This window comes from Dinoponera quadriceps, unplaced genomic scaffold (genome assembly GCF_001313825.1).
Source record: "Dinoponera quadriceps isolate SergipeBrazil2010 unplaced genomic scaffold, ASM131382v1 scaffold71, whole genome shotgun sequence".
In the NCBI taxonomy this organism is placed as follows: domain Eukaryota; kingdom Metazoa; phylum Arthropoda; class Insecta; order Hymenoptera; family Formicidae; genus Dinoponera; species Dinoponera quadriceps.
The window spans coordinates 789,362-812,451 of NW_014554274.1; the positions used below are offsets into that span (position 1 = coordinate 789,362).

The following is a 23,090-nucleotide window of genomic DNA, read 5'->3' on the forward strand; positions in this document are numbered from 1 at the left end:
AACGTAGTGAGAATGACAAAAGTGAGCGAATTTATTAGTATATTTATAATTTCATTGATCACATTTAAGTAGATTAGCTCACTTTTAAAATTCTCAATACATTTAGATATACACAATCGACCTTTCAGGATACGTTCCACTTAAAAATCGCGAACATAAGTCAAATGTCCAATCATATTGGTCAATTTTCCAAACAGATCAATGCGATTGGACATCTGGACACAGTCTCCGTTTGCAAATGTTACGAGCGTTTAAATGGAACGTACCTCGAGGTTATGATCTATTTGAAATAGCAAACGCTTTGAAATATTTAAAATAAGGGACGTGTGTCCCTTATTGTCTGATAACTGCTAGTTCTTAAGCATATGCAGAAGGCGTATTCAGGCGGCGATTAAAGGATTTAAGGATGGCGAGACAGATAAAATAAGTACGATCTAAGAATGAACAAAATCATCGATGTTTGAAAAACATCGATGTTCGCTCATCGAGGACAGTATTACATTTAGGGAAAATGTTAGGGACTCTAGAAATTCTCTATGCCAATCGGCACATCCGACAAACTCATACGATGCATCTTCGTTGTGCTACTGATGTGTCTTCTGAACGCAACTATTGTTTCTCAAACATCGATTTTGTCCATCTTTAGTCAGATCATATTTTTAAAATCGGCTTAAGTTCATCTTCTGTTTTATAGCCAATGAAATGATCCATAGTGTATTTGAAGATGAACTTCAAACAATCCTCGATATAACATTTGACTATGAATACCACCCCTAAACCGCGTTCATGGAAACGAATATAAAAATACGTCATCAGAACGCTTCAAAACGTCAAGTGGATCGCATTTCGTAATTACCAACGGCGAATAACCGAAACCAGCCGAAATCACCGACGGAAATTGCCGCTGTGAGGCATAGAATTCATCAATTCTCACGAGCGTGAACTTCGCTCCCCATCGACGCCAGCGCCGCCCATTTGAGCGGGGGAAAGGCAACTCGAAATTCCCGAAGGCTATTCGAGTTTGTCGGCCCTGGATTAGTCGCAGGGCGTCCGCCGGCCAGGCAGGAGGTGTCTTCCATCGCACGTGTGCGCGACGCGTCGCGTCACGCGATTCGTAAGACTCGTGTGTGCGTGTCCGTATGTTACACACATACAAAGAGAGAGAAAGAGAGTGATCTCGCTTCTCCTTCGCTCGATCCTTCGTCAGCCTCTCCGAGTCTCTGTTCTCGCCCGCCCGAAGGTGTGGCGTGTGTGATACGGTATCTGTCGAGCAGCGTTGCCGCGTCTCTCTCCCTCTCTCTCTCTCTCTCTCTCCTCTTTTTCGCCGCGACACGGTGAATGACAGCGAAGGGGCGAGGAGAGAGAGCGAGCGAAAAGGAGCGCGTTGGGTCCCGACGGCGTCAGAGGGAGGGAAAGAGAGCGAACGCGGCCGATCGTTTCGCAGTGCGGCTGGCGGGAGGGAGGGAAGGGCGCCTCCCGTTCGCGCGTGGGTGTGCGTGCCTGTGGGATAGATACGCCGCCGACTGACAGCGCGCCAGCCAGGGCCATACGCACCTAAGCCGCGCGCAACGAACACGGCGGTGCGTTTGGCTCTCTCCCTCTGGTCCTTTCCTTTCGCTTTTGCGCGAGCGCGAGTGCGACTGTGTGACAGAGATTGAGAGGGAGAGAGAAAGAGAGTGAGTGCGGCGAGAGAAGAGCGTGGCGTCCGGAGAAGCGCGTGACGCGCTTTGTCGGGGAGACAAATGACAGCGAGCAGGAGGTGAGGATCGATGTGACCGTGCCTGCTCGCCTGCCTGCCTGCCTGTGCCCGCTCGCCATGGCTGAGGAGGAGCTGCTGGTCACCCTGAACCGCGGCGACACCGGCGGCGGCGCCGGGTTCGGCTTCTCGCTGCTCGGCAGCAACGCGGCTGGCGGCCTGCGCGGCCACCACGTCATCTATGACATCGTCGAGAACTCGCCGGCGGCCCGCAGCGGCAAGGTGAGAGAGAACCTACCGCGTCGCGCGTTGGAGGAACGCGCGGGTAGAGAGAGAGAGAGAGAAGAGAGCGATGGCGTGGGAAATTGACCCTCATGGGCGATTTTCGCGTGCACCTCGCGCGAAAAATTGATTCTTACGCTCTCTCTCTCGGGTGGGAGACGCCGATGTGAGGATCAATTTTTCACGCCGCGCGCGCAAAGTGCACGCGAGAAATTTATCCTTACGGCCGGAGGAAGAGCGTCGGGTCAATTTTCCTGCGGGCCGCTCGTTCGCGAGCACGGCTCTCTCTCTCTCTCTCTCTCTCTCTCTCTCGTATTTTCTGCGTCTTCTCGCGATTCTCCCGTCTCTTTCCCTCCTTATTCTCTTTCTCTCTTCCCTCCACCTCTCTCTCTTTCCCTCTCGGTACGTGTTCATCGTCTTCATCTGAGTGCAGAAGATGCAACACACGGTACAGCTAAAAGGATACAGTACTACCCTTTCGAATACTCTTTGCATCTTTTCATGATTTTTCCCTTCTCTCTCTGTCTCTCTCAAGATCTTGAAAAAGTGCGAACCCGGAAAAGATTTTTGACATTATGATATTTAAGGTAAAATTGTGCGCGGAGAGGGAATGAACAATCATCGGTTGAAACGAAGATACGAGCGTTGTACGCATGGTATGAAATCGACGTGTGTGTATAATGAAAGATCCATACGCGTAATACGGCACGTCTCTGTAACGCGATTAAACGTCACCGGTACGATTCTTTTCCTTCGTCGTGACGGTTTCATGCACTCATGTCGCTCTCTCTTTCTTTCCCTCCTCCCTTTCTCTCGTACATTGTACGCGCGCCGTATCATGCAAGTTTTATCCGGATATATATCGGCCTCCCCGCGGCCTATTCTCGAGTATTTCCTTTTCCCGTGCATCCTCAAGATGCATCGAGTATTGATTACGGCCGTCTTTCGAGCGATTTGTGCACTCGTGAGTAGTAACCGGAGCGAAAGAGGAAAAGGAGGGAAGAAGTGCACTTGGAGAGAAGGTGACGATGCTGTTCTCGAAGCTCTCTTCAGCTTCAGAAAGCATCCTCTCTCCCTCCCTCTCTCTCTCTCTCTCTCTCTCTTGATGTGGTACGCGCGCACGGGAATCGATCAGCTCTTAAACACATCCTAAACGCTTGCGACGTATCGCGGGAACAATGAACGCGGCAGGATCCGATTCGCAAGGGGGAACTTCGAGGTTTTCATCGATAATTTCTCCGACGGTTTCGCCCCTCGATCGTGGGAAATACGGGACCGACTTCGCGCACGTCCGTTTGTCCGCGTGTGCTACACTTCGATCAAGCCTCAACGTTTGGTAGATTCATGTCCGTTTCTACGGTCATGGTTTAAATTTAATCGACGATTTGACTCGACGGACCAATTTTGCTCGCATTTTGATCGGTTCGGCCAGTTAGCCAGTGCTGTTGGTCAATTCCTTTCAGTTAATCGTCGATTATATTTAAACCATGATGGTAGAGACGGGAATTAGTCATTAATCTTTGTAATCATTTGCATCATGTCTGGGTATGCGTATATCTTGAAATCTCTTAAGTCCCAACCGTCTCATAATCGTGTGAGTCAGACATTGTATCTATAAGTGACTCGCACTATTTGCCCGGCCATCACAACCGTGATGGTAGGTTTTTGGAACCCACATACAAGCTCATATTTATGATTTTTCCTAAAGGTGTCAAGAAGTGATTTCGAAAGGAAAATAACACTTATACCAAGTTTCCAAGTAAAAAAATGTCATGGGTGTTAAAGGGATTTAACTGTTGATTACACTTGGAATTTGACAGTTTGATACTGAACACATTATCTTGTATCATATTACAGTTTCCAAGTGAAAAATGTCTTGAGTCTTTAAGGCCTATCCAGACAAACTTGCATAATCGCATCTTACATATGCATAAGGAAACCAACCAACCATGATCCATGCAGAAAGAGGATGTCTTCTATATTAGATCTCATAATTGGTCAATTTCCTTCTGCATATGCATTATGTGCTGTGTTAGTTTGTCTGGATAGGCCTTTAAGGCTGCGAGATAGTCGCTGTGACTATTCTTGTTCAATAATGTCAAAAGCGAGAAAACACCAATGCCAGCATTTTTTGCGTTATATTTTTAAATAAAAAGATATATTCATAAAATGACATTTGCGATCGATTCAGCAAACTTGTAAAACTGGACGAACACTTTTCTTTTACTTGAACAATCAATAAGTGGTTGTAAAATTAACATTGACGAAATCATGAGAAAAGAGGTTGGAAAAAAAAGTTCCATGTCAAATTAATTTCGCGATTATTTGCTGATTGTTCGATTGAGCGAAAGAAAAGTGTTCGTCCAATTTTATAAGTGCACCGAATCGACCACAAATGTCATTTTATGAATATATCTTTTTACTTGAAAGTGTAGCATAAACAATCTTGGCGCACGTGGCGTGTGTTTTTTCCCTTCTGACGTTAAATAAGGACAGTCAAAAAGCGACTACTCCGGAGCCTTAAAGGGATAACTGTTGATTACACATGAAATTTGACAGCTTAACGTATCACATCGTAAATCATATCTCAACATATTTTTTGGTTTTACTCAAAAGTTCTTTCCGTTTTTCAATTGGTTCACCTGCGTAAATCTTAGAATCTTAGAATTTAAGATTTAGAACAAAATAATGTAATCTCCTACGTTCACTGATTCGTTCTTACTTTAGCAAAATCATTTGTACATTCAGCAAGATAATTCGGCGATTGTTATAACAGCATAAAATTTGCTGTGCCGATAAATTATCTCTTGCCGCGCAGTTCACCGAACACGCGCATATTTAATTGGGATTGGCTGCGTATTTTAAAATAAGTAAATGTCACATATCCATTTTGATTCAAAAACGGCACAAACTTTTTCGCATCAACCCGATATATCCGTGCACGGCGAGAACGTTTAGGGAGATCGGTGAATTTTGATAAATGTTAACAAACCCGGGCAAATGCCAAGGCTTCATTGAAAGTCGGACCCGGGCAATTCGTCCGCGGCGTCTCGTTCATTGAAGAATTAACCGCAAAAGTGTGCCGGCCGTGCGAAAGAATGCAGCCGGTGCACTCTCGCTTTTACGTCGCTCATCTCGTTGTCGCGCTCTTCGTCGTCGCCCTCGTGTGTTTTTTCTTCCTTCTTTCCAGTTTCCTCTCGAAACTAAATTTAGCCGGGCGACTCGTGCACACACCGCATTGACCAGCCTCCGGTCCTCGCGGCCACTAAACTCCGTCCGGATATGACAGAAATCGTTGATTCGATATCGGTCGATCTCGGCGAAGGGAAAGAATGAGAGGCGAGAGAGAGAAAGAGAGAGAGAGTGTCTCTCTTCCCCCGAATCCCGACGGCAGTAGGAAGCATTCCAAAACCGCTATCTTATCTCGCAGCGGACGCTCCGTGTATTTCGGTGACGTTTACACTCGCGTGCTCGTTATTATTATTTTAAACAATATCGCACCACGGCGGAGTAACTTCGCGCGGCTTTGCGCCGCTCGCTCAGCTGATCGCGCAGCAACGACAACTGAGCCTGCCGATCGTTGATCGTCCCGAGGAAGATATTCAGCCTCTTGAAGTCGTTGGGAATCGCCTCGTGGTGAGGCCCGGGGTATGGGCAGGTGGTCCAAACTGGTCCATCGTCCCACAGCAAATCCAGCCCGCCGATTCTGGTCTCGCGGCCGCTGAAGCGACCCTTCGAGCGGAATTATAATTGCACGTTGCATTGTACACGCGTTTGAGATATAGAAAGGAATATTGGAGGGGGAACGAAGTTTGTACTTATATACACGGGAAGAAAAAGGTTTGGTTGCATTAACCAGAAAGGGAACAAACCAGATTCTGATTGAAGGAGACAGAATTTCTGGCTCTTATGACTCAAATGTGATTCTTGTAACCAGAAATTCGATTTCCTTCAACCAAAATGCATCAGGCTGTTCCTTCTTTCTGGTTAAATACAACTAGATATTGTTTTTCCGGTGTATGTATAATTCTCCTATCGCCATACCTCGAAGTCGAGGACGTTGAGTACGTCATCGATCAAGTCGAATTTTAACCGATAGTCTTCCTTATCGGTACCCGTTAAGGCCGGGCTGGCGTTGACTTCCAGCAGCCAAGGTCGCAGGTCATCACTGAGCAACACATCGTAGCCGTACAGCTCGAAGCAGTTCCGATCTTGCATCATGACCGGCTGCACCGCCAGCAGGCTCGCCATTATGATGCCTGCAATTGTGCAATGAGTTTGCGCGAGAGCGAGAGCTTCGACCTTCCCTTCGATGTTGTTTTTTTCGGCGCGAGGAGAATTCTAATGTGCACTTCTGCGCCGCGGAGAAATACCAGAAGTATCGTGCGCGTTGCAAATTCATTTAACCTTCATTCAAACATACTCCTTGGTGTGCACTTTGGCTTGATTGAATTAAGTTAAATTAATTATTTCTCGTAGTATTTAATTTTTTGTATTTAATATTTCCAGATATTGAGATAAAGGATCTTATAAAGTTTATAATAAATAATTGATAATATCATGATTATGTATAAAATATTATTGCAGCATATATGTATAAAACGAATATTTCGTAATTTTTAATTCTTACATAATGAATAATGTTAATAAATAAAAATATATAAATATCTAGTCCCTCAACAACAGCAATGAATGATAAATGTAAATATATAAATATAAATATTAATAATTTTATAAATTAAATATTTATAAATAAATAACATAATAACTGAGATATGTAAATAATATAAATCCTATAATATTACGCATCTGAACGCACATAATATAACTTTCAACTACCTGCGATGCACTGCATTAGGTTTTCCACCATTTGTGCCTCGTGATAAGTTATCAGATACTCCTTGAGCTTGCTCAGAGCCCACTTGCAATCCCATTTTATCTCCTCCCCTCCAATCAAAGGGGAATTCTCGGCATTCTGAACGGCCTTCAGTTGTATCGCCGTGTTCGTCAAGTGCACCCTGCAATCCTCGATGTTTTTCAGATCGAACGGTCGGCCGCACAGCCGAGCGAAGCCCTCCCTGGCCAGCCACACTTTCAGAGGGTGAAACGACGTCACCAGTACGTAAATACGCAAATCGAATTTTCGCCCTGAAATCAGGAGTGGAGAGTGAAATCCGAGATACGACGTGACATTCGGGGAATAGGCAAAAAAAAAAGTAATCACGAACTCGTGATTTGTAATGTATTCAATGAAATTTCAGAAAAATGATCAATTTAATATTGAATTTTAATATTGAATAATGAACGTATATGTGTTACGTATAAAATTTCATGCGATATTATAGAAAAAACTTGTGTTTATATAATATAATAAGTTATTACGATAAAGTATGTAAAAAAGTCACGATATTCTTAACATATATTAAAACCAAAATTAAAATATTGATTTTTTTTAAATTAGAAATCGAGTAAGACGTTCAAAATCGAATAAAAATTTCGGCATGTACCTGCCACGAGATAAGGATTGTCTATGTATCTCTGAACGACGTAAACCTCGGCCGGGGTCCCCTGATGCTGTGACTTCGATTTCCACTCGATCAAATCCTTCAGTTTCCTGAAGAGGAAGATACCCTTACCACGCGACTGCGCTACCGGCTTGACTATCCACGTGGCACCTTGTTGCCTGTGATTAGGGGGACGCCCGCGTTACTATTAATATCACGATATTATTCAACAAACACTGACGAACGAATGAGTAAAACATATATTTAACGTGTGAAAAACGGTGAAAATACGAGTCAAATACAGTAGTCAGAAAGCGAACAATATACACGCATAATTATCCAATTATTTACAATACATCTGACCCATCGATGTACTTTACATTAGTTACAAAATTAATAGCAATGATGTTTAATATATCAATGATATCAGTGGTGTGCAAATAACAATGACATTAATCGACATAGAAATGTATACGTTAATTGTTATAAGCACATAAATGTACACAGTAAAATATTTTGTGTTGAAAACACAAACTGAAATGTTTGTATTACATTGACAAGGTGAATATGATGTTTATTTAACATAACATATATGCGTGCTTTTTAACATACTTGTTAAAGTAACACAAAACTTTCAGTGGGCCGTTCGTGACAAAACATTTTTTATCGTGTACCTGTGATACTCCTCGACGAAGATCCGGTAGTCGGCGGGCAGTTCGAAGGTCACGGGTGCGGACTCGCAGATACGGGCCTCGGCGGCCTTGCCAGCCGCGGCGAGGGCTCGGCGGTAGCGCTTGAGGTTCCGTCCTAGTCGGTGTTTGCACGTGAGCTCGTAGTGGTTGCGGAAGTGCGGCACACGTTGCTGCGGCAGTAATCGCCGCTCCTCGAGCGTGCGTCGCGCCTCGGCCGTCTCGCACCACCACAGGTGCCAACTGCTGTCCGTGGGGTCGGCTATCTCGAGGGATAAAGAAGGGGGAGAGTGAGGGTTCACACACGAAGGTGTTGGGGGGACGGTCGGAGTTGATTTTCAGCAGTTCTGATTTTATTGCGCCGCGACCGCTTTCACGTTTAATTTCACGCGCGCAGAAATAATCAGCTGCGCGAGCCGTGTGATTTGAGCGGACAGCTCATCGAGCGATCCTTCCTGAAACCGTCCCCTTGAACGGAATTATATTACCTGCGTCCAACCCCTCGCCAGCATCACCTCGCCCTGGGTCGACTGGCCGTCGCAGCGGAATTTGACTTTGTCGTCATCCCTTCGCCGCGTCCCCGAGTCGCGGTATTTCCTCTCCTTGTCGGCAAATTCGATCGTCTCGGCCTTCGGAGGAAGAATCTGCGGATCTCCCGACATCCTCCGCACGTTGTCCATGAATTATCGAGATGACTGAGGGCGATTCGCGTTTGTTCGCGTGCGCATACAGCGTGTCTTGTTTCTCATACGAATTCAATCTGATTATTACCCGTCCAAGGTAAAGATAGATGTATGGAAGAGACTGGAATTCTCTTTTGCATTCCGATCGCTGCTGATTTAATTAAAATATTACACAGGATGTCTGTCGCTAGGGAGACATCCTAGACTAAGTGGGACATCCATCATACTTGTGGTTCAGGTCAATTAAGTTAGATTAATTAATTAGTGAAAATGTATACTATGTTAGAGACTTCTTTAATTAATATTTCAAACATTTACATAGTTACTCGCAAAATGGTAAAGACTTGTTTTATTCAGAATGGTCTAATCTACAAATATATGGCGATTGTTGCACATAGCGATAGGTTTAAGATTCGAGGTCCAATGTTCAGTATATTGATGGTCATGGGACATTTTCAATAATTAATAATTTAAAATGTTGGGTGTTTTGCAAAATGATACAGGACTTTTTTGTTTACATTGACCTAAATTACAAATATATGTTATGTCTCAATTAGTGACAGACACCCTGTGTACAAATTGACTCTTGCTCGCTTTAACCAAAGAAATTATATTTTCCCACAGATATATTGATAATACTAATCTTTAATAACGTTAAAAAATCCATGCTTTAGCTTTTAAAAATCCGATACTCTTTCTTTCGAATTAAAATATTCACATCTAGGTAATAGAACTATCAAAGCGTCGTAACAAGGGAGAAAATTAAGTTTCGCGGCATATCTTTTTTTTCTCATTAGAAACGTATTCTTACCGCAGAATCGCACGCGTAATGTAACGACTCGTTTTGGAGAACAGCCCGAAACTGGGAGGAAAGTCAATGTCAATAGAGAACCCAAAAATACAATTGGCCGTTGGCCGACTTGTGTGTTTTCCGACTGAGATTCGTCATCGCGGTCGTCACGGGATAAGGAAGCGAGATCAGTCGTCTTCCGTCATTCGCGTATGATCCTTTTTTCGTGCGAGAACATTTCCCGTATTCGAAGTTGCGCTTCTTCACCGTAGACCCTTTTATACCAGTGCGCCTTGAGAACCGTGGGAATAATATTTCGGCAATTTCGATACATGTAAATACCCGTGATAACACGGCCTCCATACGTTCGATTAATTGTATATAAGCGAAGGACGTGAATCGGCACAAGTTTCCTTTCCCTTCGCTCACCTGTGACATCATCGAGAGACGAAGTTAATCGGAAATCGCACTGGTTTCGGTTATCTTTGTTCGTCGACAGTACATCCCGTATGAAGAAGAGAGAATACAACTAATATAAATGATACGTGAATTCGCGATAACTGCTGCAAGTGGCGACGTAATTGAGTGACGTAATTGAATTCGAACGTACGTGACGTGCGAATAGTGCGTTGTTATCGTCGCCGCTATCGTCGCACTTCAATCTCGCTCCGATGTATTTTCGCAATTGCGCGTTATATTTCTGCATCGCTTAACGTAAAACACTATCTGTAGGAATATCGTCGACACGATTACGTGGAGGCTACTTCCGATGCCGAAATTGGCGTCTTGTTTATCGTGCTGCCTGCGACCCTTCGACCTCCTGTCGAAGGAACGGTCCCCCGGGAGCGGCAGATTCGATTATATCGAATATATTCCCCTCCGCCAGGTGATGACCGCTCCCTTTTGCGATTCCGACGAAATAATTATGTAACGGACGAAAAGAGAGAGAGACTGGCTCGGTATTATTAAGAGAAAGAGTGGGAGGGAGCACTTGGCGATTAGTTCGTATTATTATATCGCGTCACCGAGGGGGTTGAGTCTTCTATTTTGTTATTTCATCACTCCAAACAGTCATCATCTTATACAATAAGCATTTTATCAATATATAAAAGATCATCCGATGCGGTGAAAATTGCGGCGATATTGCTGCGATATTCTGATGTTATAAACATTGTTGCTCATTTTGCCTGAAAGAGAACGCAATTAATCCGGAATTATTGTAGCAATAAGAAGTCAATATTTTGATTGAAATTATGGCGTAATAAATGAATGTTCCTTAAAACAAGTATATTTTAAACATATTGTGCCGTTGCAATGGTATCACAAAGAATACATTAAATGTTTGCATATTATGCCTAACATTTCTGTCTACAGCCCGGTTTTTCATTTTCCGATTAACTTGTGGTTGAGACTTAAACTAGTGATAGTACAAAAATCGTGTTTTTCTATTCATAGTTAATCATGCAACCGATGGTTTTGTAAAGGTAACTTTAAAAACTTAATGATTAACCATGAATAGAACAATAATTTTCATGTCATCATCATTAAGCCTAAATCGCAAGTTAAGCAGAAAATGAAAAACCTGGACTGTCTGGGGTATGGTCAGTTATAAAAAAGTTGAAACTTTTTTTTCTACGAATTTCGCAACGCATCTCGTGATCAATAGAAAAATTAGTCTCTCTTGAGAATGACTAAAAAAACAAATTCTCCCATTCGATACGGGGTGCGTTTTGAAACTTATAAAGAAAGTGTCGTAACTTTTTTGTGACTGACCGTGCAGTAAGTGGCAGAAAGGCAGAACGACACTTTCACCCTGATGCAACGTCAGAGTGCATTCGATATCCAATAGGGGGAAACTTCTCTGAATATTACTAGAAAGAAATCCTCCCATTGGACAGAGACGCATTGCGAAAACTCATTGAAGAAAATGTTGCGAACTTCTGCCATTGACTGTGTGGCTGCGTTCCGATATTCACTGCCAGTACTGAAAATCCATATACAGTGTAGTTCATGTAGTTCATGTTACATATGTTATAGATTTTCAGTATTGCCAGTGAATATCGGAACTCAGCTTATGTACATGATGGGTTATATGGTGGTAAATATAATTTTTTTTGTTCAGATAATTGTTGAATTCCTGTGCACACGTATATTTTCTTTCTACCTTATTCTGTAACTTCTAATGAAAATTTCATTATCGTTAACGTATCGTTGTGTAGATATTTTGATACATTTTGTTTGCGCAAAAATTTGCAACGTATGCGTTATGCCTATATTAAAAGTTACAGAATAGGAGCACTGGTTTCGCTTTTATTTCTCTTCTTCTTTCTCTTCTCTTTCCCTTCTTTCGCTTTCCCTTTCTTTCGTTGAAGTTTTTACTTATTTTTTTCCCTTATCTGTCCAATTGTGCCGTTTGTAACAGCGGTGGTTGTAACATAACCTCCATAACGATACATTCTCCCTCGAATCGAGCCAATTTTGCGCTCGGCCCGTCGTGCGGAAAACTGGTGCGGGTAAACTGCAATCCTTTCGCCGGCGCGCACGTTGAACTTTTCTCGCCTCCAATGACGTGATTTCGTAACAGGACTTCGCCTCGATTTCGGACTTTCACTAGTTCGATCGGACACGCTTGTAAGGACGTTAACGCGTCGAGCGTAAATATTGCATCATTTTATTCGAACATATTAATCACGCTGAACTTTCAAATTTGACAATATGTTCCATATAAAGATACGTATAATTATTTTCGGTACTTTGCATTTTACGAGAATATCGATAATGTTTTATTTCTGCATCTGTATCTCGATGTGTACCGCATTACCTTTGAGATTCTTCTCGGTGAGTTACGGATTACGATGTAAAATTAGGATTTCACAGGTTCCTAGAATAGATATAGATGGCCAGATTGATTTACAACGCGTTCTGGAATAGACGGGTGCGAGAGAGAGGAAGAGAGAGGCAGGAAGAAGGAACAAAGCTAAATATATTATGTAAGAATAGTTGTAACAGCGTGGTTTTCTTCAGGTCGAGGCTGGCGACGTGATACTCAGGGTGAACGAAGTCGATGTCAACCGATTTAGTACGAAGGAAGGCAAGTAACGTTCATCCTACGTTTAATTTTACACTCGCAAGAAATAAACAAAATTTCCAAATTAGCCACTTTTCAAAAAGATTTTCCATTTTCAGAATTTCGTTCTTAATGGCTTTAATTTCTCCTTAATTCGCCGTTAAATTCCAGACAAGTAATCTTAATTATGAATTCTGGGTCCAGTTTTTTCATCTCGGTATTCTTTAGATACTCGGTAAATATACTTCAGATGTTCCTTGGCACTTGTTTCGATTAATCGACCTTTTTTTTCATATCTGTACTTCGTTATCTGGCACAAATCAAGTGTCATTTTGGCGTGACTCATTCTGATATCATTTCACTGCACAATGATTTAATCAGGATCTCGAAATTCGACATGGCCATTGAAATCGAACTTGACAACACCTCGGAGAATAGAATTCGTAATATATATATATATATACACATATATATATGTTCATAAATCACACATATATGTGGTTAATTAATTTAATGCCAAGTTTAACATTTCCAAATTCAATCAAACGTATAATTTGGTTCTGCATTTTAAATGCCGAATTCGCAGAGTAAAAATAATTCGCTCACCTATAGTTTCATTATAAATTCAACAATTGAGTCAATTTGCATTCGAATTTTTTAAATGAAACCTGGGCATTTCGCGTGTGTAGACATAAATTTATTAATTCGTAATTTAGCTTTGCAAACGCAAATTTCCAGCTGGCGCGTTGGCAATATAACATTATTACAATTACTCTGCGCGCGCGCGCGTGTGTGTGCGTGTGTGTATGTATGTGTGTGTTAATTTCTAACTAATTTAAAACTGATTTATTTCATTGCTGTGTTTCAGTACTAAAATGCCTGCGGCTCTCTTCGGACCCTGTCACTCTGAAGCTGCGAAGAGGTGAGCATTATTCAGCATGAAGTAATTAACGATACATGTTGCCGATTGATTAATTTCAATCCGTCCGGATCGGCCGCATTAATCCCGAATTTAGAATAGCGCTACATTGTTACTTGATTAACGAGATGTATCATTGGTTAAAATACGCCGTCTCTCGAGGCCACTGTGGTGACTGAACTCTCGCGATCGAGAGAGAGAGAGAGAGAGAGAGAAAAAGAGGGAGAGAGAAAGCGCGATCCAATGATAGATCGCCAGGCGTCGGGAGACGGCGCGCCGTACTTGAACCTGGAATCGGCGCGGTAATAATAGAATTAACGCTATAATAACACCGGCGGGGCTAATGCGCGAGAAACAAAGAGAGCTCTGCGGTGGTTACGCAGCAGGAAGAGGGTGACCGGTGACTAAGGACATGCGATTATTCGCATGGGCGCACTCTCAGACGACGCGAGTGGTTTTCCGTTCGCCAGACGACCCTTCGCTCGATCAATCAAAGAACTTTCAGGGCTTTTACACGGGCTCTTCCTGTGCCTCTCGTACTTTACCTAACAGAACGTTCTTATTATTATAATGAGCTTCCATTATTTATTAATTTGTATTACATAAGAGCGCTCTGCTGATTTATTTATTATTTATTTTATATATAACAAGTTTAAAATTTATCACGTAAAATGTCGTTATATTATTACGTTTTGTTGTAAGTTTGCTTCCCGAGTTTCTCAATCAGCTACACGGTGAACGTTTTGCGTTAAAAACGGTCCAGTGAAATTTTTGTGTTGGCTTAATAATGGGAAATATGTTAAAAAGTACGAGAATATATGTTAAATTAATATATTCATCTTGTTGAAGTAACACAGAAATATCAGTGGACTGTTTTAAAAAATCGTTTCACTGTGTGCAGAGAGAAGGATCAAAAGCTAATAAAGCGAATTCTTGCAGATCCTGCAGTGAAGGCGCACGTCCGTCGCCTGCTGTCGCCTGGACAACCCACCAACGAGGAGGAATCCACTACGGAGTCTTCCAAAGAGAATCCTCCTCCGGTAAGCAAAGAGGATAAGGAGTTGGCGGAGGTGCCCTCCGCAGGCTCGCCGACGCCGGTAACGATGACAGCAGCGACGAGGAGCAACGGCTCGTGCAGCGACGCCTCCGTCTCGTCGGAATTGGAGGCGCTCCTGCCGGCCGCCGTAGACCACTTCAAAGAAGAGGAAAGATCTCAATGGGAGCCTCTCGGCACGAGTGGCGAAAAATTCACCCGGCAGAAGAACACACCTAGGTATAAATCGAACACTGGTATTTGAAGGGTGTCGAAGGGAGATCTTGAAGAAAACGAGAGGAAAATGAGTAAAAGTGACGTAACGGAAATGAGAAAGTAACGTGACGTAAACATAAAATGATAAACAAGAAATGGTAAAGGAAGAAGAAGTAAAATAAAGTTCCCTAAGATCGTAGTATCGTAGGTATTCATAATCGGTTCTTTCAGACATTGTATTGATTGTTTCATCGCCTACAATGCATCCAAGGATGAGCTTTCCAGAAGGGGCGTGTACCTCGACGACAGGCCTAACTTTACGAATTTTTTTGCGGAGAAACGACAAAAGATATTGAAGTCGCGTTTGTTTCATTTCAAAGATCATATTCTCTCATTTTCTCTGTTTGAAAAATTAAACTTTATTAAAAAATAATGCAAATGGCTATGAAATATCACGTAAAACATGCTTTTAAAAACGACGTTTGCCATGACCGTTGCTGCTCTCACAAGACTTATTTGACAACTAAATGAGACAAAAGCTTTATAAAATTAAAACATAATCCCTGCTGGAATTATAGCTTCATAAAAACATTCTCAAGACGTCATACTTTAAAAATATGTGAAAAAAGAAATTTCGATTTTCTTCACCCTTACGATAGTCTTAAATATGATATCTCACAGTCTAAAAAACTATCCATGGCGCTTTTAGAACTTCAGAAGAAAATTTACAATTGTGTCCTAATGGTTCGATATTACTATAACTGAACGAGCTTCTCTTCTGTGATTTCTCATCGTCGGATTATTCGTGCCCCTTTTAACAATCGTCTCTCTATCATCCTTAGGTTCGAGGCGTACATGATGACCGGCGATCTGATGCTCAACCTCTCTCGCACTCAGCAGAGCAGCAACCTGCTACCGAAGCAGCAGCAGCAGCAACAGCATCAGAAGAAGATCGACTCCCTTAGGTACAATCCCAACCACCACTCTTACACCGTCACCACCACCACCACCCACCACAATCACCACCACCACCATCATCATCACCACCAGCACCACAACTCGGTGCCCAGCAGCCCCAACGACAACACGTTGGCGCACCATCATCATCACCAACATCACCACTATCACCAACGCGCTACTTACAAGTCCTCTAGCTCGGCTAGCACGTCGCCCGTGGGCACCGGTAGACGCGACGGGGCGCAGGGTGCCCCAGGCTCGCACCAGATCGACTCCAGCAACAAGAATACCCCCTCGAGCTTCGGTTTCGTTCGAACCTCGCGGTCGGAGGATCACTTGCAGTTCCAAAAAGACCCCTCTATGAGCGCCGTGGATATCGACATCGACGACGACGTCACCAGCAGCCTAAATACCCTGTTGGACCCGCGACCGGAAATCGGTCTTATGCCTAACGAGAGGATCGTCTGGACGTATAACGCGCCCGTCAGCTCGCCCGCCGCCTCCTGCTGCCAAAACGGCGGCTCTTCCTCCTCCTCTTCTTCTTCCTCTTCATCCTCTTCATCAACCAGTCCTCAGCGTTCGCTGTCCCCTGCCTCCCCCACCTCCGTCTCTTCCTCCGTCATGTCCTCCAACTCTGGCTCGCGCAGGTTCCCGCCGGCACAGACGATTCCTGGAGTCTCCGGGGTCTCTGGCACCCCGGGCGGGCTTCTACCGGCGAACGGTGATCTCAGCCAGTCGGAGGCCATCAGCAACATGTCAAGTCCGGACTATAACGACGAAGAGACCATGGATATCCTCAGCGCGAGGGATATCATGATGGTGAGCGACCCCAGCGACAGCGACTCCACTATCTTGGCGAGCGAACCACCCCAAAGGAGGCTGAAGAGCAGCAACCCCCAAGACAGCGGCAGCGATCACAGAATCGTGATACAAGTCAAGGGTCCCGACAAAGAAGCCGCCGCCGCGCCGAGAAACACGAGTCCCAGACAAGCGAGGAGACGAGGCAATCCTGGAAATGCTGAACTCACGCCTCCTCCTGCTGCCGTGCAGAATCTGCCGAGGACGCAAACTGCCGCGGTGACGGGGGTCACGACGGGGTCAGTGGCACCGGAACACGTTGGCTATCAGGTAATGTTGAGGCGTTGATTGAATTCTATCGGTGTTACCAGCATTTTATCGGGCTTTAATTAAACTCAACTGATATTGTCGGAATATTTTATTAGGGAGATTAATTATAAATCGTGAAAATGTGTTATTGAAGTTTCGTGAAAATCGCGTGGAACTGATCCTGACCCTCTTATTGGACGTTAATCAAGTCAAATATATTAATTTTCTCGCGGCAGATTTATCAAACCGAGCTCGACTCATCGGATCGGTCCTTGGAATTTATTCTTTCATTTACCGATCTATCTGATTTATCTCCGATTAATTCATCTCCGACGCGTCGGTTGAACTTGAAGGAGCTGAAGGAATGCGAGGACGACAAAGACGCCTCGACGGTGTTGTACGACGAGCAGAAAGTAGGGCACGGGGGTGGCGGGGTGTCGCCGCCGCAGTCGGCCGACGAGGAGAGCGACATCGAGAGCCTGCACAGCTTCCACTACAGTCCAAAGGCGGTGGACCTGCCATCGGCCGTACGGTTGGCCAAGCGTCTCTACTCTCTGGACGGTTTCAAGAAGTCCGACGTCTCCAGGCATCTCAGCAAAAAGTGAGTCTCCCCTTCTCCTTCTGATCTTATCAACGGGAGAGTCAATGATAAAAATACTTGAATCGCAGCAACGACTTCAGCAGAGCCGTGGCCGAGGAATACCTGCGTTACTTCAACTTCGAGTGCGATACCCTGGATGTGGCTCTTAGGAAATTCCTCGCCCAGTTCTCCCTCACGGGAGAGACTCAGGAGAGGGAGCGGGTCTTGGTACATTTCTCCAAGAGGTTTTTAGACTGCAATCCCGGCACTTTCAATTCTCAGGGTGAGTTATCACCATTGCTGTCGGCCTACTGGTTTATCATATTTGAGGCTGTTCTTTCTCGCTGCAGCCATCTTGATTAATTACGTCAGAAGTGAGAAAACATATGCCCAAACATTCCTGCGGAATATGTAAAAGTATCGGATACGCCTATAAAGTAATACTTGTGATCGATCGAGCGTATTTGTGAAACGTTCCTTTTACTTCGACGATCAATAAATAACCGTAAAATTAACGTGACGAAATCACGAGGAGGTAGGTTAAGAAGAAAGATGCTAATTGTTAATCGTGTTAATTTCACGGCTATTTGTTGATTGTTAAAGCGGAAATCGAATCGAGCTAAATTTGCTCGTAATACAGATAAAGAATTTTGAGATAGAAAAAGTGCGATTCATTGGTAAACATTGATACGATATGTTTTCAGATGCCGTTCACACGTTGACTTGCGCGATAATGTTGCTCAATACGGATCTGCACGGCCAGAACATCGGCAGGAAGATGTCGTGCTCGGAGTTCATCGAGAACCTGTCGGAGCTCAACGACGGCGACAATTTTCCACGGGAGGTGCTCAAACAGCTCTACAACGCCATCAAGTCCTTTCCTCTCGAGTGGGCCCTGTGAGTGAGACTCCCAATGCATTTTGAGAATATTTCACAAAACAAGCTTTTCTGAAAAATAGAAAAATGAAACCAAAGTGTCGTCTCGCTTCTTGATTGGAATATTTTTTGAAATTAATTTTACGTTCATCGACTTTCAGGGACGAAGAGGGGGATGAAACGACGACTCAGGTGATCCAGCAGGGCGACGGGCCGGCGATCGCCGGCACCGGAAATCCATTTCTCGACGTGCCAAATGTCACAGGCGCCACGGAGTTCAAGAAGGGTTACGTTATGCGAAAGTGCTGCTACGACTCCAACGGCAAAAAGAGTACGTAGAGTTTTACAGTATGCGGTCAATATTATTGTCGATATATCTGTTTCCTGCGTCGTAATTAGCCTTGTTTACACCGATTATTTGGTGCGCGTATTAAATGATGTAACTGGGGTAAATTAGGCCATTAACAATGTTGATCGACGCACTGACTTCCATTGATCGTACAAACGTCTAACTGATGATTAAATCACTCTGAAGATATAACAAATAAATATTATTCGGGATACATTTATCTCTCACCTCGTTTTATCGGCTCTTTATCGGCTGGTCAGCCTATTTTGTAGATGTAATTAATTGCTTTTTTTACATAATTTAAGATGCGGCAATATCACAGTGTTGGTCATCAGTGACAGCATTTAGCGTGTTGAATTTCTGTTTATCAGCCATGTGTTCAATTAATTAAGAATGATCAACGAAGTAAAGTTGCGAATATCTATATGAGAAATTCGTTGCAGCTCCGTTCGGCAAGCGCGGATGGAAGATGTATTACTGCACGCTGCGCGAACTGGTGCTGTATCTGCACAAGGATGAGCACGGTTTCCGCAACGATAGCCTGCACAACGCGATACGCATCCATCACGCGCTCGCTACCAAGGCGTCTGACTACACGAAGAAGCAGCACGTCTTCCGCCTGCAAACCGCCGACCAGGCCGAGTACCTCTTCCAGACCAGGTCTGTGTAATTCGTTGTCACCGTTTTCAGTTATCAATTCAAGTTGTCGATTCAGTTGAAGAAATTCAGTATCGTTGCTCTGTTTGTTTTCCATATATTCCATACATACGAGATGTCTCGTCGCACTTGTACCTCATCGATGTGATTTTATACAGTGACTCGAAGGAGTTACAATCGTGGATTGACACTATCAACTTTGTGTGCGCGAGCTTCTCGTGTCAGCCTCTGGCCGGTGCCGTGGGCTCGCAGCGCAAATTCCAACGCCCGTTGTTGCCTTGCAGCCACACTAAACTGGATTCCGTGAGTGTGTGCCATCCAGACATTTTCAGAGATACTAAAGTTGGACAGCTTAGCTGAGTTTTAGAATAGACGGCTTAGGACCCTTAGATGATCCAAGTAGTTGGAGTTAGAATCTTAACGTTGTCTCCTTGACGTGATACCCCTTGATTTTTTATATTTCTCTCCGATATATATGTTTTCCTTAATATTGATTTCTTTGCCCGACGAATATTAAGGCATCTTCGTTATTTTAGCTTAATGTTGAATTTCTCTTAATGACCGATGTACTTTACGCGAGCTTGCTTCTTACGAATGCGTACGGTAGAGAGAGAGGGTTCAATTAATTTGTCGTTAGAGAGAGCAGTTGCGGGACCACGAGGACAGGGTCAACAGGTTGGAGGCGGAGTTGGACGAACACAGGAGGCATCCGCCGGAGAGGAGTGCCAAAGCTCTCACTGTACAGAATTATAAGGAAAAGGACGCGTATCTTCATCACGAGGTGATTCTTAATAGTTATCACGATTCCTTGGTAATTTCAGAAAAACTAAAACGCCCTGGGTGTCTACGAGACTTCACCGTAACGTTTGAAGTTTAGAACAAAAGGAAGAAATCTCCACCTTATTAAAAAAAAAAAAAAAAAAAATAAGAATCTTCTTCAAGAAAATGGATAGGATTGTGGTACCAGAGGTCGTATTTTTTTTTAAACTAAAATTTGTACCTTTCGTTTTATTCTAAACTAGTATATTCTTTTCTCGTTCTATACGCAAGTTTTAAATACGATAGCAATATACACGGGTTTTCCAGTTGAAACGATACAAGACGTACGCTTATCTCCTGCGTTCTCGGCTGGCGTTCAGCGAGGTGGAGCCTTCCTCGCTGGCGGAGAGCAGCATTGGCGAGGTAGACGAGAGTGGAGGCTTAGGTGGGCCTCTGGTGAACGTTACGGCAACGGAAATGGGAGGCGGCGGCGGAATTGGCGGCAGCCTGGTGCCACCGCCGGTCCCTGAGCGACCCAACGCCAATAGGTACAGTTACCGGGCTGCCATTTACAGTCGTAACCTGCTCAACGGCCAACAACAACAGCAGCAGGAGCAGCATGCCTCATCCGACATTGGTTGACGCGTTATGGGTGTGCTTTCAGCGTGTGTGGTCTAGTCTGACCCCGGTAGTGCTGGTGGTGTGGTGCTCTGGTGGTGGTGCCGATGGTGGTGCTGGTGGTGGTGGTGCTGTTATCAGTTTGACAGTTGACGCAAACTAACGATATACCCCTCTGGGTGGCGTGTCGCACTTGGAAACTGTAATCCGTAGTTTTTCTGTGTACATTCATTTATACAGTGGCGTAACTATCGATATAGAAACGCGGGAAGGTCCTAGAGACCCGTCTCCTTCCTAGATATTCATGGTACCTTCGAACTTTTAACCTTTTCTTTTTTGCTAAGGAATTCTTTCGCTTCTTCAGAATTTGTCTGCCATTGTACCTCCGTTTCTTTTCTTTCTCTCTTTCTTTTTCGATCTTGTTTTGTTTTTGAGAAATTTCAAACGCCAATTTGTGCGCGTCTTGCATTCGAATTCCTGTTTCATTATTCTCACTTTAAATTGCAACAATTGCTTCTCAGTCAGTTTTCTTTATTAATAGTAACTACGCCACTGACCACCACCGTTGACCGTTTACGGTATCATCTGTTTGATAATCGCGACAGCTATTACGCCATTTTACATGCTCTAATGTGTACCGCAATTCATCTCATTGATTCACCGAATGTTCATGATTGATATCTTCATTTATTCGCGTGGTATTCTTATTTAACTCATTAATGGCATAGCATAGACGCACAGGGTACTTCTACATCCCTTCGGCGAGCTTCCGCAGTGAATTGTTCACGTTGCAGCAAACAAAAAAATGTTGAAATTTGTTTATTGCATTGTGAAGAATTCACTCCAGAAGTTTGTCAAAGGAATTGAGAAACACCCTGTATTTGTTTAACCCATTAACGACTCCATTACGTACGGCCAATGAAGAACAATGGAGTTCCCGAAAATACATGTATTTTCTATAGATATATCGATTAGTCTTGAAAATTCAGGTAAGTGTCCATTATAAGCATTTTGTCAAATGAAGAGAAAAAAAGCCTGAATACTTCGCTAAATCGCGTTTACTAAAGAATTCTTTGAAGTTAATTTTTCGATATTCTCGATTCCTTATTTTTCTTTTTCTCGTTTCTCTCTTTTTTTCTGCTTTCTGACGATCTTAATTTATTCTTCCGCAAAGTATCGTGTTTCACAACTGAAAATATATAGAAAGATATTTCAACTACTTTCTTTCACTATATTGTTAGTTTGCGCCCGAATATTAGTAACATTATACAAATTGAAATCTCAGATATATACCGAATGAGAGCTGAGGGAGGTGCTGTTAAGACTGAATAGAGAAAAGCGTGTGAGCCGTTTTGCGACCGCAGAAAAGAGAAAAACGACGACCTACGATCTTTTAATTATTTTGACACGGTCATTGACCTTGTAAATTCGTGATTTTGCGATTTTACGATTTTACATTACATTCAAATAATGACTCGTTTCTTTCTTAACGATATTTTTACTGGACTTTGCGAACTCGATAATACTCACAAATGGTTATATTCCTTTCTGCAACAAGGAACGCTAATTAAAGAAAAAAAATAGATAAGTCTAAAATAGGTCTAATAAAATACATCACCATATTTTTATTTTAATAAAATTTTCGTCTTCCTAATTTTTATATGATAACAAAGCTTTCTGTGTGTGTTTTTTTTTTATTCGCATCGACTGAATCTTGCAACAGCTTGTGTATGTATATACATTTGTTATATTCCAATTTACATTCACAATAGATATTTATTTTTGTATGCGAACACTGATTATTTAATTAAGTAAGCGTCAAATGGACAATTAACATTCCACGAATGTTAGAAGATTAATATTGGAGAAAAAAACATAATTTTGTTGTAAGCCGAGTGATTTTGTTAATAAAGATTAGGACGAGATTAATAAAAAGTTGTCGAGATCATAGTGATCTTTTGAATTTATAGGAATTTTAGTGATTTTAAATGCAGTTTATATAGTATGTCATATATGGATAAAGAACATATAAATAATAGAAATTATGATAAACGAAATTATTATGTAAGAGATACGAATGTTTCATCAGATATACTAATATGTGCAAATATGCAAGGTTACTTGGAAAGTATCAATTTAATGTTGTTCAACAAATTCGGAGATTATTTCTGTTTGCCTTAAATATATAATTATTTGAGTAAAAAATAATTATATGTATTTTTTCATAAAAAATTATGTTTTGTAAATTCATACATATGCAAATATCCCATAAATAAAAATTTCGAAATTAATTTAAGAGAGTAAAATT

At 42.8% G+C, this 23,090-nt stretch overlaps 2 protein-coding genes across 9 annotated transcripts in view; one reads left to right on the plus strand and one right to left on the minus strand.

Annotated features, from left to right (window-relative positions):
• The first annotated feature begins 1,047 nt into the window (after nucleotides 1–1,047).
• LOC106741346 (PH and SEC7 domain-containing protein 1) overlaps nucleotides 1,048–23,090 on the plus strand; it is a 24,380-nt gene continuing 2,337 nt past the window's right edge. The window contains exons 1-14 of one of the 8 annotated variants that reach the window (XM_014613263.1): nucleotides 8,800–8,951; nucleotides 11,682–11,742; nucleotides 12,669–12,735; nucleotides 13,580–13,633; nucleotides 14,570–14,903; nucleotides 15,722–16,964; nucleotides 17,297–17,544; nucleotides 17,613–17,806; nucleotides 18,228–18,420; nucleotides 18,561–18,730; nucleotides 19,192–19,408; nucleotides 19,564–19,708; nucleotides 20,043–20,186; nucleotides 20,492–23,084. In XM_014613263.1, the coding sequence (XP_014468749.1) occupies nucleotides 8,863–8,951; nucleotides 11,682–11,742; nucleotides 12,669–12,735; nucleotides 13,580–13,633; nucleotides 14,570–14,903; nucleotides 15,722–16,964; nucleotides 17,297–17,544; nucleotides 17,613–17,806; nucleotides 18,228–18,420; nucleotides 18,561–18,730; nucleotides 19,192–19,408; nucleotides 19,564–19,708; nucleotides 20,043–20,186; nucleotides 20,492–20,806 (3,474 nt within the window). In that variant the 5' untranslated portion in view covers nucleotides 8,800–8,862 and the 3' untranslated portion in view covers nucleotides 20,807–23,084. Of the gene's footprint in view, nucleotides 1,979–8,799; nucleotides 8,952–9,886; nucleotides 10,251–10,376; nucleotides 11,743–12,668; nucleotides 12,736–13,579; nucleotides 13,634–14,569; nucleotides 14,904–15,721; nucleotides 16,965–17,296; nucleotides 17,545–17,612; nucleotides 17,807–18,227; nucleotides 18,421–18,560; nucleotides 18,731–19,191; nucleotides 19,409–19,563; nucleotides 19,713–20,042; nucleotides 20,187–20,491; nucleotides 23,085–23,090 lie in introns of those variants that run through there. The other 7 variants (XM_014613272.1, XM_014613253.1, XM_014613292.1 and 4 more) reach the window with 7 other exon arrangements.
• LOC106741379 (probable tubulin polyglutamylase TTLL9) lies at nucleotides 5,410–8,866 on the minus strand. The gene is made up of 6 exons (XM_014613314.1): nucleotides 8,660–8,866; nucleotides 8,157–8,437; nucleotides 7,486–7,661; nucleotides 6,818–7,126; nucleotides 6,023–6,237; nucleotides 5,410–5,710 (listed from the first exon to the last, which is right to left on the minus strand). Exons 1-6 carry the CDS (start codon nucleotides 8,849–8,851, stop codon nucleotides 5,459–5,461), a joined length of 1,425 nt encoding a protein of 474 aa, XP_014468800.1. The 5' UTR covers nucleotides 8,852–8,866; the 3' UTR covers nucleotides 5,410–5,458.

Coding starts and splice junctions, on each gene's coding strand:
- LOC106741379 (XM_014613314.1), bottom strand. CDS start 8,851: ATGGACAACGTGCGGAGGATGTCGGGAGATCCGCAGATTCTTCCTCCG. Junction 8,438..8,659: donor TGGCGAGGGGTTGGACGCAG/GTAATATAATTC, acceptor TTATCCCTCGAG/ATAGCCGACCCCACGGACAG. Junction 7,127..7,485: donor CAATCCTTATCTCGTGGCAG/GTACATGCCGAA, acceptor TCCTGATTTCAG/GGCGAAAATTCGATTTGCGT.